Genomic DNA, 17,953 nt, shown 5'->3' on the forward strand with positions numbered 1-17,953 from the left:
TTTGAGGTATGTTTACACCCGTTTGGTGGCTGTGTCAGGGGTGTAGCCTGAATCAATAATGACATACACCTATCAGAAAGCAACAATATAATATTTGGGCTTATGCTTTAAAGCCCAGAGTACGTACAGAATGGCCTTCTCACAAACCGTACCTCTGTCAGTCAGTCCGCCCACGGTTTACAACACGATGTTTAAATTAAACGTTTGGTAAATTTTGTCAGGGCTGATCGTGACCCTGATACCAAAAGAAGCAGTGTGCTGTCATGGAAGTGATGTATTTATTTATCAGGAGGCCCTTCTGTCCTCTCATTCCCTCTGAGAACAGCAGGAGCTAAAGGCCTTCACTGTGGGGTCCTTTCCTCGGCCCTTAGCTCGCCCCAGCTGAGGACAGGAGAAAGGGATGCAAGGCTGAGATACGAGGCTGGAGGATCCAGGCAACGCGTATGAGACGAATGGAACAATCCTTGCCCAAGCGTCAGTTCGAAAATTACATTAATCACAGACGTGGAAGACGTGGACAGGCGGATCCACAGGTCTATCGATAAGTCAGTGATAAGTCACGCGTTCCAAATGAAGACTTCCGCAGAAGGCCGAAACCCTTGGCGAGAGCCTGAGGAGAATTTGAATGTCCTCAAAAGTGGCGGACCACGCGCGGAGCAAGGAGACGGATGGATGAAATAAGGGATGAGAATGAATCCCAGGATCAAAGGCCGTGGCTTTACCTCACCTGCAGACACACCTGACTTTACCTCACCTGCAGACGCATCTGCGGACAGGGAGGTGTTGCTGCCACTTTTACTTTTCTTTTACTAGCTCCTGACCCAGAAATCGATCCGAGATCTGGAAATCGATCTAATCCATCCTTAAGGACATTCCAACCCGTGAAATGTTCCTTCTAGGAGTAGAAGTAGGGAGCTCCCAATCTTTCCTTTGAGCGAGAAAGCATCAGTGCATGCTGATAAATGATCGACCTGTGGATCCACCTCTCCCCATCTGCCACGTCTGTAACTGACCTGTGGATCCACCTCTCCCCATCTGCCACATCTGTAACTGACCTGTGGATCCACCTCTCCCCATCTGCCATGTCTGTAACTGACCTGTGGATCCACCTCTCCCCATCTGCCACATCTGTAACTGACCTGTGGATCTACCTCTCCCCATCTGCCATGTCTGTAACTGACCTGTGGATCCACCTCTCCCCATGTGCCACGTCTGTAACTGACCTGTGGATCCACCTCTCCCCATCTGCCACATCTGTAACTGACCTGTGGATCCACCTCTCCCCATCTGCCATGTCTGTAACTGACATGACTTCTGACGTTTCAAGGAATGAGAATGGACTAACTGCTTACAACAGCGATGTCACTTCCTTCACTTACACCCAGCCCAATCAGAATGCTTTATTTACACCCAAGACCAATCAGAATGCTTTATTTATACCCAAGACCAATCAGAATGTCTAGAGCAATCAGACTGCTTCACATCCATTTGTCTCAATGAGATTTGATCTGATACTGGTAGTGAACAGGAAAAATGGATCTGATCAGATTTAGGCGTAGAGGTAGTGCGGGAGATAAAAGTGCCCATTTTCCACAGATGTGTGTTAGTGCCCTCTGCTGGACCAGTGCTGTAATGACATCTTTCCCTCAGCAAACAGAGAGCATGCATTTGGGAAAAGAAAAGAGCTGTGTGTGTGTGTGTATGTGCATGTGGGGTGTGTCTGTGTGTGCCGGTGTGTGTGTGTATGCATGTGTGTGTGTGTGTGTGTGTGTGTGTGTGTGATTATGCATGTGTGTTTGTGTATGTGTGCCGGTGTGTGTGTGTGATTATGCATGTGTGTGTGGTGTGAGTGTTTGTGTGACTATGTGTGTAAGTGTGTGTTTGTGTGTGTGATTATGCATGTATGTGCATGCATGGTGTGTGTGTGCATGTGTGTGTGTGTGTTTGTGTGATTATGTGTGTGTGTGTTTGTGTGTGTGTGATTATGCTTGTGTGTGCATGCGTGGTGTGTGTGTGCGTGTGATTATTCATATGTGTGCGTGTGTGTGTGTGATTATTCATATGTGTGTGTGTGTGTGATTATTCATATGTGTGTGTGTGTGTGTGTGTGTGGTGTGTGTGTGGTGTGTGTGCGCGCATGCGTAGTGTGATTGTGTGTGTGTGTGTGTGTGTGCGTGCGCGTGCGTGCGTAGTGTGATTGTGTGTGTGTGTGTGTGTGTGTGTGGTGTGTGTGTGCGCGTGCGTGCGTAGTGTGATTGTGTGTGTGTGTGTGTGTGTGTGTGTGTGGTGTGTGTGTGCGCGTGCGTGCGTAGTGTGATTGTGTGTGTGTGTGTGTGTGTGTGTGTGTGTGCGCGTGCGTGCGTGCATAGTGTGATTGTGTGTGTGTGTGTGTGTGTGTGTGTGTGTGGTGTGTGTGCGCGTGCGTGCATAGTGTGATTGTGTGTGTGTGTGTGTGTGTGTGTGTGTGCGCGTGTGTGTGTGTGTGTGCGCGTGCGTGCGTGCATAGTGTGATTGTGTGTGTGTGTGTGTGTGTGTGGTGTGTGTGCGCACACCCTGCAGTGAGGGCGCTAGTGCTATTTCCTGCACTGCTGAATTATAGATCAGAGTATTCCCCACCCATTAAACCCAGAGCGCTGTGTATGTGCGTGTGTGTTAGTATACACATTGTATGTATTTCCTTATGTAAATCTGTATGTCTGTTAACGTGTTCGGAAATTATGTTCACTTATGTGAGGGACAGGAAATGGAACAGGACAGTCATTCTAGAAAATTAGTTTTTGTCTCTTTTTCTAAGAAAATAGATAGCAAGAGAGGAAGAGAGAGAGCGATACAAAGAGAAAGATAGAGAGCCAATGAGAATGAGAGAGAGACACAGAGAGCGATAGAAAGAGAAGCAAGTGAGAATGAGAGTGATAGAAAGAGTAAAAGAGAGAACAAGTAAGAATGAGAGAGAAACAGCGGAAGTGATAGAAAGAACAAGTGAGAATGAGCGAGAGAAACAGAGAGAAAGAGAAATATCCGTATAGAGAGAGAAAGAGATGGAGAGAGAGAGCGCAGGTGAACATCCTCCCTGAGAGGCATCTTGAGAATAGAAGTGTGAGGGCGTGGAGATGAAAAGGCCAGCAGAGATGAAAAGGGAGGCTCACAGTCCCAGGGTCCCGCTGGCTCCCGCTCTTTAAAGCCCCCATTAGAGTCGCCGGGGGGGAGCAGGCTGTGATTAGGCTCTAAATGCCACCTCGCCCCCCCGCCTGCCATTGGGGCTCTGCGCCGCCCAAAGGCCACCGCGCCGGCTGTCACTTACCCCAGCACCCCCCTCCGCCCGAGGCCCCCCGGAAAACTGCCCTCCGTCGTCCCTCTCCGAGCCAGGCCACGGTGTTTTTATTTATCATCTTTCCGATGACTGTGTCTGTCTCCGTCAGCTGCTGTGTTCGTCCCGCTGTAGTACTGTGTGTCCGCCACAAGGGGGCAATGAAGGGTAACTTGGCCCAGTTTGACTCGCCCCTCGCTCGGTTTGACGTCCTCTGTTCAGTCAGAGCAGCAGGACCTGTGTTCAGTCAGAGCAGCAGGACCTGTGTTCAGTCAGAGCTGCAGGACCTGTGTTCAGTCAGAGCAGCAGGACCTGTGTTCAGTCAGAGCAGCAGGACCTGTGTTCAGTCGGAACACCAGGACCTGTGTTCAGTCAGAGCTGCAGGACCTGTGTTCAGTCAGAGCTGCAGGACCTGTGTTCAGTCAGAGCTGCAGGACCTGTGTTCAGTCGGAACACCAGGACCTGTGTTCAGTCGGAACACCAGGACCTGTGTTCAGTCAGAGCTGCAGGACCTGTGTTCAGTCAGAGCTGCAGGACCTGTGTTCAGTCAGAGCTGCAGGACCTGTGTTCAGTCAGAGCTGCAGGACCTGTGTTCAGTCAGAGCTGCAGGACCTGTGTTCAGTCAGAGCTGCAGGACCTGTGTTCAGTCGGCTCTGTGATTGCCTACGTGGCGTTCATCAACAGCCGATGCCATTGTCCCGCTTTTTCGGAAAAGTGTCGTGTCATGTTAGCTTCAAGTGAATCTATCGTGTATCCATTAAGAGCTTAGCTTCATAGCTACTACCAAAGTCAGGAAAGCAGTTGTCCCCCACCCAAAGAAATCAGAGGTGGCGACAGTGCATGGGGGTGGGGGGCAACATGTTTACCATTTGCTTGTTTTTATTTATTATTATTTTGAGGCCCATTTTCAAGAATTTTGCCTCAGAGACTCACAGGCCTATACAGGGTTTGTTTCCCCCCGCTGTGCGGTTAGTTAAGGGGACGTACCGCAGGGAAGAAACTTTTTTTCATTTTATATTTTGAATGTGGACACAAATGCAAACATTTGTTGTATTATGACTTTATGCAAATATATGCATACATGTAAAAGGAACATATGCAGAAAAGCTCAAAAATTATATATTTAAAAAAAAAATACATTTGCATATTTAGTTAAAACTCTTTTTTGTCTCAGTGGATTAAGTCAATGTGTGAATGCCGAGGGAATTACTGAGCAGTTTTTCAAAATTGTTTTATTGATTCATTATGAAAAATACTCTGTGTATATGCCGGAGAATTAACTTAATTTTTGCTATTTTTCCACATAAAATACCCAATAAAATCGAAATGATAAAATACTGTATGTCAAGAAAACCGTCTGTAATTCCCCAGCTATTTTGGTTGAGAGGCATCAAGTAAAAATAGGAGGTATATCTATAATTTGGGTTCAAAAAAAAAATGTGTACAGGAAATAATGTAATTATTAAATTGGTTTAATTGATATAGCTGGTATAAAAACATCTAAATGAGCTACTAAAATTATTTCTAATAATTGCATCACATAAGTATTTTATGAAACTACAGTCGTTGTAGACGCTAGATATCATAATATCTCACAATTGACCTAGTATACTGCCAAAATTGCCCTTTTCACCTGTGGTGGCTCCCCTAAAACATCAGCAAACCCCAATGTCCATTCGCTTGAGATTTGAGCAAAAGGCGGTGCGCATTTCAGAAACTGAAATGCCCTCCCTGCCCACCTGCTTCAGAAGCTTTTTTTCGCCAGGCTTAGGCCATTATGTGTGAACAGATGTGAGGACGATCTCAGGAAATGAAAGGCTCCTCTATGAAACCAATAGCCTGCATTGATGCACAGGGCTCTGGTTTCACATATCTCCTAATTCTGTAAAATGGCTGTCATACACATGTGTGTGTGTGTGTGTGTGTGTGTGTGTTTGTGTGTGTGTGTGGGTGTGAGTATGGGCAGGCACTGGTGAGTGTTTTATGTTTGTGTGTGTGTGTGTGCATGCGCGTGTGTGTGCGTGCTTGCATATGTGTGTATGTGCGTGCGGGTGTCAGCGTCAGAGAACGAGAAAGCTTGTGAGCTTTTGTGTGTGTGTGTGAGAGAGAGAACGAGCTTTTGTGTGTGTGTGTGGGCGCTTGTGTGTGTTGTGTGTATGTGTGTATGTTGTGTGTGTGTGCATGTATGTGTGTGTGCATGTGTGTATGTGTGTGTGTGTTGTGTGTGTATGCATGCGTGTGTGTGTTGTGTGTGTATGCGTGTGTGTGTGTGTGTGTTGTGTGTGTATGCATGTGTGTGTGTGTTGTGTGTGAGTGTGCGTGTGTGTGTTGTGTGTGTACGTGCGTGTGAGTGTATTGTGTGTTGTATGTATGTATGTGAGTGCGCGCGCTTGCGTGTGTGTGACTCACTTTCCTCCCCTTGTCTCCGTACTCCAGCCCCAGAGAGTCCATGGCTCGGATAATGGCTGCCAGGGACTGGATGGTGTTGCTGTAGACCACGGGCTTGTACTGCTTCACATCGTCCCCAGAGAAGCCGTCCTCATGGATGATTCTGCACAGAGATACACACACGGTCAGTCACAGAGACGCACACACGGTCAGTCACAGAGGCGCACACACGCTCAGTCACAGAGACGCACACACGCTCAGTCACAGAGACGCACACACACTCAGTCACAGAGACGCACACACGCTGTCACAGAGACGCACACACTCTCAGTCACAGAGACGGACACATGGTCAGGCACAGAGACGCACACACTCAGTCACAGAGACGCACACACACTCAATCACAGAGACGCACACACGCTGTCACAGAGACGCACACACACTCAGTCACAGAGACGCACACACGCTCAGTCACAGAGACGCACACACGCTCAGTCACAGAGACGCACACACTCTCAGTCACAGAGACGCACACACGCTCAGTCACAGAGACGCACACACTCTCAGTCACAGAGACGCACACACGCTCAGTCACAGAGACGCACACACTCTCAGTCACAGAGACGGACACACGCTGTCACAGAGACGCACACACGCTCAGTCACAGAGACGCACACACGTTCAGTCACAGAGACGGACACACGGTCAGGCACAGAGACGCACACACGCTCAGTCACAGAGACGCACACACGCTCAGTCACAGAGACGCACACACTCTCAGTCACAGAGACGCACACACTCAGTCACAGAGACGCACACACACTCAGTCACAGAGACGCACACACACTCAGTCACAGAGACGCACACACGCTCAGTCACAGAGACGCACACACGCTCAGTCACAGAGACGCACACACACTCAGTCACAGAGACGCACACACACTGTCACAGAGACGCACGTGGTCAGTCACAGAGACGCACACACACTCAGTCACAGAGACGCACACACGCTCAGTCACAGAGACGCACACACGCTCAGTCACAGAGACGCACACACACTGTCACAGAGACGCACGTGGTCAGTCACAGAGACGCACACACACTCAGTCACAGAGACGCACACACGTTCAGTCACAGAGACGCACACACACTCAGTCACAGAGACGCACACACACTCAGTCACAGAGACGCACACACACTCAGTCACAGAGACGCACACACACTCAGTCACAGAGACGCACACACACTCAGTCACAGAGACGCACACACTCTCAGTCACAGAGACGCACACACACTCAGTCACAGAGACGCACACACTCTCAGTCACAGAGACGCACACACTCTCAGTCACAGAGACGCACACACACTCAGTCACAGAGACGCACACACACTCAGTCACAGAGACGCACACACACTCAGTCACAGAGACGCACACACACTCAGTCACAGAGACGCACGTGGTCAGTCACAGAGACGCACACACACTCAGTCACAGAGATGCACACACGCTCTCACAGAGACGCACACACTCAGTCACAGAGACGCACACACGCTCAGTCACAGAGACGCACACACACTCAGTCACAGAGACGCACGTGGTCAGTCACAGAGACGCACACACTCAGTCACAGAGACGCACACACGCTCAGTCACAGAGACGCACACACACTCAGTCACAGAGACGCACACACTCTCAGTCACAGAGACGCACGTGGTCAGTCACAGAGACGCACACACACTCAGTCACAGAGACGCACACACTCTCAGTCACAGAGACGCACGTGGTCAGTCACAGAGACGCACACACACTCAGTCACAGAGACGCACACACGCTCAGTCACAGAGACGCACACACACTCAGTCACAGAGACGCACGTGGTCAGTCACAGAGACGCACGTGGTCAGTCACAGAGACGCACACACACTCAGTCACAGAGACGCACACTCTCAGTCACAGAGACGCACACACGCTCAGTCACAGAGACGCACACACGCTCAGTCACAGAGACGCACACACACTCAGTCACAGAGACGCACACACACTCAGTCACAGAGACGCACGTGGTCAGTCACAGAGACGCACACACACTCAGTCACAGAGATGCACACACGCTCTCACAGAGACGCACACACTCAGTCACAGAGACGCACACACACTCAGTCACAGAGACGCACACACACTCAGTCACAGAGACGCACGTGGTCAGTCACAGAGACGCACACACACTCAGTCACAGAGATGCACACACGCTCTCACAGAGACGCACACACTCAGTCACAGAGACGCACACACACTCAGTCACAGAGACGCACACACACTCAGTCACAGAGACGCACGTGGTCAGTCACAGAGACGCACACACTCAGTCACAGAGACGCACACACGCTCAGTCACAGAGACGCACACACACTCAGTCACAGAGACGCACACACTCTCAGTCACAGAGACGCACGTGGTCAGTCACAGAGACGCACACACACTCAGTCACAGAGACGCACACACTCTCAGTCACAGAGACGCACGTGGTCAGTCACAGAGACGCACACACACTCAGTCACAGAGACGCACACACGCTCAGTCACAGAGACGCACACACACTCAGTCACAGAGACGCACACACACTCAGTCACAGAGACGCACGTGGTCAGTCACAGAGACGCACACACACTCAGTCACAGAGACGCACACACACTCAGTCACAGAGACGCACACACGCTCAGTCACAGCGCAGCCCCAATCCATCACCTTTAACTGTCTGCATCTCTTCCTCTCCTCTCTCCTCTCTCAGTAATTTCTTATTTATCACATACAGATCAGTCATATTTGGATGGTGGTAGAACTTTTGTTCTTTTGACTTTGTACTCCAGTACATTGGATTTGAAATGTAAAAAATATATATGAGGACAAAGTGCAGACTGTCCCCTTTAATTTGAGGATATTTATATCCAAGTCAGGTGATGCTTGTAGGAATCACATGCCCTTTTATACAAAATTTTAGGGGACCAAGAGTAATTGGATGGTTGGCACCTCAGCTGCTTCTAAATAGTCATGTTTATTCAATCTCCTCCTTATTTTAAGAAAACTTTCAGTATCTAGTTTTTATTCTAGGTTTTCGATTGTCTTTCGAGTCAGTTATTGGCATTTGTCAACACGAGGCCGGCAGAGCCAAAAGAACCAGAATTGTACCAACTGTCCAAATACATACGGACTGCACTGTATTTCCCTCAGTACATACATGGAAATGGTAACCAGCCCTGGTGTGGATCACGTGTGAGGTGCTGTGTAAGGCATGTAGAAATACCCAGCAGCCAGGGCCTGTCAGTCAGCTGATGTTTCCATATCAACGTCTAATCAAATTCATCCAGGCTCACTCCAACAAAAGACCCACACACATTGAGGACTATTGTCGTGATAGTATTATACCAACCGAACCGCGCTATCGAGCACAAGCCTCCCCCGTGTGAGGCTTCAGAGCTGCAACAACTGGAAGATCTCTGCCCCTAGTGGCAGGACCCAGTATGATTTATATACCTACACAATTTCCCAATTTGAGATCCTACTGTAGCTTGGCAATATTTGAGGGCAAATTTAAACAAATGTTTTCACTCAGATTCTGGTATTCAATCTACAGTCATAATTTTCTTTGAATAGCTGTTGGATTTTCTTTATTTGAGGCATTTTCATAAATTGCATTCTTCAAGTTCTATCTAAACCAATCTCTGCTAACCTGATGTCGTCCCTTAGAGAGGCCATTATGATAAATGAAATGTGTATGTGTATCAGGAAATCTGAAAGAGAGTTATGGATTTGATGGAGAGTCTTGAGTGATATTTGAATAGTTATTTCCGCAAAGGAGTTTAGCTATAGGCCGTTTACATACAGTTCATAATGAAATTCAATAGAACAAATGTGGAGGAAATGTTTTACTGGCTTCAGCCACTAGAGGGACTAGAGAACAGAAAATAATCCAATCGTATTTGAGCACACCTGCAGGATGTTAGACATTTTGAAATCTGACATTTTCTCGTCCGTGTTCACAAAATAGGGAAAATGGCGTACCCAACTTGCAGCTAATATATAACTACATTACATTTAGTCATCTACCTAAAAACTACAATGTCAACTCAGCCTACAGAACATTGATAAATGAGTGGGAACTAGAAGGGAATTGGGTCAATGTTTTTAGAAACAATGAGCATAGAGTGGGTCACAGACCCACTTCCAGCTATCCTAACTTCATACAACTTTACGTACCTGTAACACCCCTATAATGTAAAATGGAAGTGTCTGATTTGCATGACCAGTATAGAGACAGTGGGCTATTGCACTTCTTAAACAGGGTTTAATCTATTACTACATGCATCCTTGATCAACTTAAAAATATATATCTGGTGGGCGTGTATCTCTAGGGGTGTAGGTGGCGTGTATCTGTAGGGGTGTAGGTGGGTGTGTATCTGTACGGGTGTAGGTGGGTGTGTATCTGTAGGGGTGTAGATGGTGTGTATCTGCACGGGTGTGTATCTGTAGGGGTGTAGGTGGGTGTGTATCTGTAGGGGTGTAGGTGGGTGTGTATCTGTAGGGGTGTAGGTGGTGTGTATCTGTACAGGTGTGTATCTGTAGGTGTGTAGGTGGTGTGTATCGGTACAGGTGTAGGTGGGTGTGTATCTGTATGAGTGTAGGTGGGTGTGTATCTGTAGGGGTGTAGGTAGTGTGTATCGGTACGGGTGTAGGTGGGTGTGTATCTGTAGGGGTGTAGGTGGGTGTGTATCTATAGGGGTAGGTGGGCGTGTATCGGTACGGGTGTGTATCTGTACGGGTGTAGGTGGTGTGTATCTGTAGGGATGTGTATCTGTAGGGGTGTAGGTGGGTGTGTATCTGTAGGGGTGTAGGTGGTGTGTATCTGTACGGGTGTGTATCTGTAGGAGTGTAGGTGGGTGTGTATCTGTAGGGGTGTAAGTGGGCGTGTATCTGTAGGGGAGTAGGTGGTGTGTATCTGTACGGGTGTGTATCTGTAGGGGTGTAGGTGGGTGTGTATCTGTACGGGTGTAGGTGGGTATGTATCTGTAGGGGTGTAGATGGTGTGTATCTGCACGGGTGTGTATCTGTAGGGGTGTAGATGGTGTGTATCTGCACGGGTGTGTATCTGTAGGGGTGTAGGTGGGTGTGTATCTGTAGGGGTGTAGGTGGGTGTGTATCTGTAGGGGTGTAGGTGGTGTGTATCTGTACAGGTGTGTATCTGTAGGTGTGTAGGTGGTGTGTATCGGTACAGGTGTAGGTGGGTGTGTATCTGTATGAGTGTAGGTGGGTGTGTATCTGTAGGGGTGTAGGTAGTGTGTATCGGTACGGGTGTAGGTGGGTGTGTATCTGTAGGGGTGTAGGTGGGTGTGTATCTATAGGGGTAGGTGGGCGTGTATCGGTACGGGTGTGTATCTGTACGGGTGTAGGTGGTGTGTATCTGTAGGGATGTGTATCTGTAGGGGTGTAGGTGGGTGTGTATCTGTAGGGGTGTAGGTGGTGTGTATCTGTACGGGTGTGTATCTGTAGGAGTGTAGGTGGGTGTGTATCTGTAGGGGTGTAAGTGGGCGTGTATCTGTAGGGGAGTAGGTGGTGTGTATCTGTACGGGTGTGTATCTGTAGGGGTGTAGGTGGGTGTGTATCTGTACGGGTGTAGGTGGGTGTGTATCTGTAGGGGTGTAGATGGTGTGTATCTGCACGGGTGTGTATCTGTAGGGGTGTAGGTGGGTGTGTATCTGTAGGGGTGTAGGTGGGTGTGTATCTGTAGGGGTGTAGGTGGGTGTGTATCTGTAGGGGTGTAGATGGTGTGTATCTGCACGGGTGTGTATCTGTAGGGGTGTAGGTGGGTGTGTATCTGTAGGGGTGTAGGTGAGTGTGTATCTGTAGGGGTGAAGGTGGTGGATGTTGTATTAATCAGAGGCAGAGACTGCGCAGTAGGGAGAAGGGGGACCTATATATGGGCATTAAGTCCCAGCTGAGTCAGACTCCTCCTCTAAACGTGTGAGAGGACAGAAACTGCTCCTGATTCGTCCACACAATATGTCTAGACTGTCTGAATAACACAATAACTTAAGTTGGCACACGGGGAGACATTATACCAAGACAAAACACCTACTGTGTGAACAGAAGCTCTAATTAGCCTTCAAATGCAAGATGGCATTTCTACATATAGAATCCATTCAGTCATCTCGACTGGATTAAACTACAAACATAAATGCAATCTGGCAAGGATAACACTACATTGCAAAATGCATGACAAATGCATCTTGATATCCAGCTGATATCCATTTTCATGTACTGCGCATCTGTGTGTCATCTGTCTCACTGTAAGCCAGTTGTCCATGTGTGATGCACTGAATACAATTATTACACAAAGGGCATAAATAAAGTGTCGGATTGTGTTGAATTGAACTGAACAGAATTTTTTTTTGTAATGATGCTTATTGTTTTAGTTATTAATTAAATATGCCTCCCTGTCAACATTTTACAGTCACACTTGAGTTGTAAAGGTGAACATTACATTATTCAATGCTGAACAAATCATAAGTTTTTCTGTTTGCCAGGAAAGTTTGCTGCTGATAGCTTGTATGCTGAAAAGGTAAACAAAATGGCTGCCAAAGGGGATGGAACCATGAGAATAAGCAAGAAAACTGAGAGTCAGGCACACAAGGCCCAGTCAGGTGGTGGCATGTTTGAAGATTGATTTGTTGCAATGAACCTCTTCCAAAAGTGGTTCATTGGTAAGTGGGCCAGTGCTCTGCCCTGTTAGTGGGTTAGCCATGAGAAGTAACCTTTGACCTTTCTGCACTGACAGCAGCCAGATAAGAGACAGCACAGCCTACAACAGGGTACTTGTCTGTTGCCGACTGTAGGCCATTTGGAACCTGCCGTTAGTGAGCAGCTGACGGATTGATAGCCAGTTGAAGTAGTATTGGAAAGTGCCCTATCACCGACTGTTATAATAGTAGCTGCTATTTTAATACACCATTATCTGATATTTATCTGTTGGGTATTAGTAGCCAACCAAGCACAAACCTGACATCATAAGAAAGCACTTCCACATTAAGTGAATAAAAGCAGTTATATTACAACATTGGCTGAGTTAATGCTCAGAATATCAGCAGCTCCTTCGAGTGAGTGGAGCACATGGCCCATACTGAGATGCTCAGTGTAAGTGTCTAACTGGGCACTGCACGTCTGCCGTTCTACCCTTCAATGGTCTGGGCTCCATCTCTCCTGCACACACTTAAAGGCAGTGGGGTTGTGCTTGAAAACATCATTTTGCCTTCTACAGTTTCTTAGTGACTGCCTCAGTCCTCCACAATGAATGTACAGTGCAGTCCGTAACTATTTGGACTGTGGTAGAACTTCTGTTCTTTTGCTCTGTACTCTAGCACATTGGATTTGAAATTTTAAAAAAATACATTAGTTAATGCCAATTCATATTGGAATGAAAAACACAGTTAATGTATTTATTAATGGTTAACTATTAAGTTTAACATAGCTTATCCTATGGTTCACTAATGGATACATATTCATCTAACTAATACTAGTTAACAAGTAAATGTACTAACGAAAATTGAAAAGTTAATTGCATGCTTAATTTATGTATTTGTACATCAATTCATGTTAACAACAACATTATTTAATGCCAGTTCATGGAGCGTCATTGTAAAGTTTGTGTTCCACCCCGCCCCAAAGCCATACAGACACAGGCCCATGCAGTCCAGTTTGTCTGTTAAAGGTCCCGTGTTGTACACCTTTCCCATGTTATATTTGTGGTTTTAAGTAAGAAAAATAATCTCTATCCAGTTTTACATGTCCAGTCTCCAGTGCCTCTCATGAGCTTTACCAAGAACAGGCTGTGTCTTTAAGTGTCATTGATATCATAAACCTCTGCTCTGAATGGCTGGCTAGCACCAACATGCTGATCGCTGTCTGTGCTGAATGCTTTGATTTGTTCCAGCTACAAGGTGGGCCGCGCTGAAGCAAACTAGTGAATTGTTATGATGTCATAACTTCATAATTTTGATATGGTTTGTGTTGATTGGGAACTGTGTGTTTTGCTACTTTCACAGTGTTTCACAGCACCTACAACTCCATTGTAATCCACATAGCAAGCAAAATATCATTTTCCGCAATATGGGACCTTTACCAGTAACTTTACAGGCATTTAGCAGACACTCATACTTAGTGACTTCCACAGCTTTTGCCATTTGCTATTAAATAGCATCCAATTATACAGCAGGATAAATACTGAAGCAATTCTGGTCAATAGCTTGCTCAAGGTATTAGGTTACATGTCTGGTTCCATGTATTCTGACCTGTATTAGAGCAATGCATTTAAACAAAAAAAAGGCCATTTTCTGTCAAGAAGATTGTCAGGACTTGCAATCCATAAAAAATGTGCAGACTCAATGTAATCCTCCAAACAAGGTTTAATTCCAGGTTTAAAGCAAGCATCGTCAATGACCAAAGAGGCTGTAAAACAACTGAATGAAATTGAATCACAGTTTAAACCTTGAGCTCTAGAACTGAGAAGCTTCATTTTAACTGTGTACATGACATTGACCTTTTGTTTGAATATACCAATTGTGCAAACTATTTTATCATTATTTTAAAAAAATTATCTTAACTATTTCTGTGGAAATTCAATGTAACTGTTATTCTTGCCCACTGCTTCAAACAATACTAACATCCCTTGTCCACTATTTCAGAATACTGCTGCATGTATTTATCTAAATTTAACACTTGTATACATCACTGTCAACACTTCTATACATCACTGTCAATCACCATCTTTGCGGCCACTTTATCAAAATAGATGGCTAGGGCGGGGTACCCAGGATAATTGTTTGACAGAAAGGCTATCTTCCTGGCAGAAGTTTGAAGTACATGCCAGAAAACCAGTGGAATCAAACTAGTGGCTCTACTCATAAGGAACTGAACAGGAGAGGTCATAGGTCATGGCAGGTCAATCAGATGTGCGATAGCAGACCTAATGTCCTTCCGCCGAAAGAACGGTCACCTGCACCCGGATTAAAAAAAGCATGGAGTGCTGCCACCATGGAAACCAGAGAGGAGCTCCACCAATCACAGAACACTTTGCCAACAAAAAATAGAACAAGACACTCAGTGGACGCCTCCTAGCTACAATGTGCCATGTAAGGGAAGCAAAGCCAAAAATGATCCACCAGTAACCACGGGTCTGTTTCTTATTACCAAGGCACTCCTTGATTGGTGGAGCCTGCTGGCTTCTCTCCGTCCCAGTGGTGACATGGCGACCGTGCTATCCCTACTCCACTATCCCTGCCTGCGCTTCCATTAGCAGATGCCGGCTACTGTTCATTAAGGAGGGGCGCACCTTGAGCGTTCATTTACAGACAGCGCTTCCCCCCGGAGGCCAGGGCCCGCAGGGAGGGAGTCCAAACAGAGGACAATTTACTCCCTCGCCAAGTAAAGCTTACAGTGTAACAGGGAGCAAACAGACAACACTCTCAGCCATTAGTATCCTTCAGCACAGCAACGATGATTTCAAACACTCTGTGCACCTTTTTCACAGAAAGAGCGAGCAGCCAGGACACTCGTTATATCCTGAAAAGCATATGTAATATGCATACTGTTTCAAAGACAGTTGTCAGCTACAGTCGTACAATGCTCCACGTTATTGATTATTTTCACGGTCTATTATTGTGGGTTATGTTTTATTAATATTGTTACTATTTTTACTTGAAGTTGAATTGGAAATCATTACATTACCATATGCCAATTAATATATATATATATATATATATATATATATATATATATATATATATATATATATGTATATAAGAAATCGACTACTGTTTCAGGAGTATCAATTTAGTTTCACATATGTTTTGTATATCAATGACAATGTGCAAGAATTGTAGATCATTATTGTCAATTGCATGTTTAGCTATTTATTTATTTCATTTTTTTAAGCTAATAAAACATTTTATTACCACAGACATCCATACGTCCACATAGACATATGGTACAAATTCACAGCGAAATGTTCATCCACTTCCCCCTGTCTTTATTCTCAATCTCAATCCAGGACGCGTTCCACGCACACAGCGACGCGAAAATCCGTTCCAGGTTCCCTCTCTCACCCGCAGACTATTATAGTATTAGCCAAGCTCCCAGAAACGAGAAGACCCGAATGTGTTCGAAAATTAACGATTGCACATACATTCTCGGTTGGGCGCTGTCCACCACGGCAACCGCCTGAAATGCAGTGATTCTTCCAATTACGAACACATTTAAGCCTCCGATCAAACGAAATAGGTTCGATTTTTTAGCATTACGTTACTCGACTGGCGATTTGACATGGCTCCGCGTATTACCTAAATGTTATCGCATTACTGTATTTTAAAGAATCTTGCATGATATGACTACACTCCACAAAGCATTTGAGTGCAGGGGTTTGCTTCACAGAGTTTTTGAGAGCCCAGCTTGCCCATCCCTCGTTCGGGCCAACATAAGTGGTGTAAACGATAATAAAAAAGACAGGCGATCACATTAGGCCCACATTTCTCTGGGAAAAAAAGGTCGCAGATGATTTTGAGTTGGCTCGATATCGCATCTTAATTATGAACGACAGTGATAACCTGAACATCAAAATTATATGCACGAATAGAATTCATCCCGGTATATGCGTCCATGTTGGTACTAATCTGTAAAGGAAATACATTAGCAGAAGGCGTTTCGGCAGAAACAAGGTGTCTTGACTGCAATACACATAAAATGGTCGTATGGTTACTATAGGTTGGAACAAGACTGTTTAACAGTAGGCTACCCACTCTTTTCATTCAGAGCCATCTCCTACACGGACATCAGCACAGCACAGGGGTCGATATAGCCTAAATAAACTCCACGATTCATCGTCACTCGTCATACAGTAGATACGTACAATTTCTGGGGGGGGGGGGGGGGGTAGGCCGATATAATGCCTTTAAATTATATTTTTCCTAAATTAAATCACAACTGTCTCTGTCTTGCTAAGCCTGACTGATACCCGCAAGAGATCAAACACTGGGAGGAGAGGCCCAAATCGGAGTCATAAAAGCGTGCCATTGAGCTTAACTGAAAGGTGTATTTTAATGCCACTCCAGGTTCACACTGCACACACGAGCTGTCGCTGGACACGCAGGCAGTCAATCACTGGCCCCTGTTCAGAACCAGGCGCGTGAACAGCACTCAATTTTCTCAGTCGCCGGTAGAAACGATTCGTAGCGTAACATTTGCCTGCAGCCACAATTCAGTGTGCGAATCGCCGCTAAAGGTGATCATTTCTTGAAAATATGGCGGACATGAGTATTCACCAACTGCGAACGGACGGGGGAATCTCAGCCCACATTAAAGGCAAGAAACACTTGAAGCCAAGCACTTACTTCATCTGCTTCACGATGGTGCTTTTGCCTGATTCCCCGGCCCCTGTTGAGATAAAAAAAAAAGAAGAAAAGAAAACGGAGTGAAGGCCGTCACCGTTGTTTCATTTTGAATACATTTCCTAAGACTGTCGTGCAGACTGGGAATCACGGGCTTCACTGAGGGTTATCCGCAAGACAAAATCTTACCAAGCAGGAGTAATTTCACGTCTTTAGCAGCAACGATTCCATCTTCCTTGAGGTTTTTCTCGATTGCTTTGCTCCTGTCCAAAGCGGCTCTCTCCTCAGCGCTCAGTGTACATCCCATCGTTAGACGAACCTAGGCTCTGCTTTCTCACCAAAATAGGCGAGCTCCCGTTGCCTCTGTTTCTTCCGTATCCCGCTTTCTCGCACTGGGTCTGGACGGCTAGCTAAAGCATGAAAACAAGCGCTTGAACGGGGCTCGTGTCTGACCCTCTCTTTCTGTCTCCCTCGAGGGGGTCGTTGTGCTCGGCACTTCTGCTGGGGTCTCTACTGGGCGGTGTCGATGGCTGCCAGAGACCGCATCGTTCAGTTCACAAATGGAGGAGAAGGACACAGCGCGTTAGCTCGTCTCTCACTGTCTGACGTCAGAAGCAGAGTGAGCGAGCATGCTGGTCGTGCTCCGTTAGCTGCCACATATGGAAAAAGCAACGGCGGATTTTATTTTCTTACTTTCTCACATGTATCATATATCACCACGTTGTGCTATATTGCGAGACAGGATTATAGGGCGTAATAGCGTGGATATGTTCAAAGGAGCAGATTGCGGCTTGTGTCAGGGGGTATCCATTCCTTACAGAAAGCAAC

General features: G+C 46.3%; 1 protein-coding gene across 1 annotated transcript in view; it reads right to left on the bottom strand.

Moving 5' to 3' along the window:
* LOC133111438 (guanine nucleotide-binding protein G(o) subunit alpha-like) overlaps positions 1-17,953 on the bottom strand; it is a 31,163-nt gene extending 13,210 nt beyond the window's left edge. Inside the window, exons 1-3 of the mRNA XM_061221794.1 lie at positions 17,315-17,953; positions 17,129-17,171; positions 5,717-5,858 (exon numbers count right to left, since the gene is read on the bottom strand). Coding sequence (XP_061077778.1) covers positions 5,717-5,858; positions 17,129-17,171; positions 17,315-17,432 — 303 coding nt within the window. The 5' untranslated portion in view covers positions 17,433-17,953. The remainder of the gene's footprint in view (positions 1-5,716; positions 5,859-17,128; positions 17,172-17,314) is intronic.

Source organism: Conger conger, chromosome 15 (genome assembly GCF_963514075.1).
Source record: "Conger conger chromosome 15, fConCon1.1, whole genome shotgun sequence".
NCBI classification, from domain to species: Eukaryota; Metazoa; Chordata; class Actinopteri; order Anguilliformes; family Congridae; genus Conger; species Conger conger.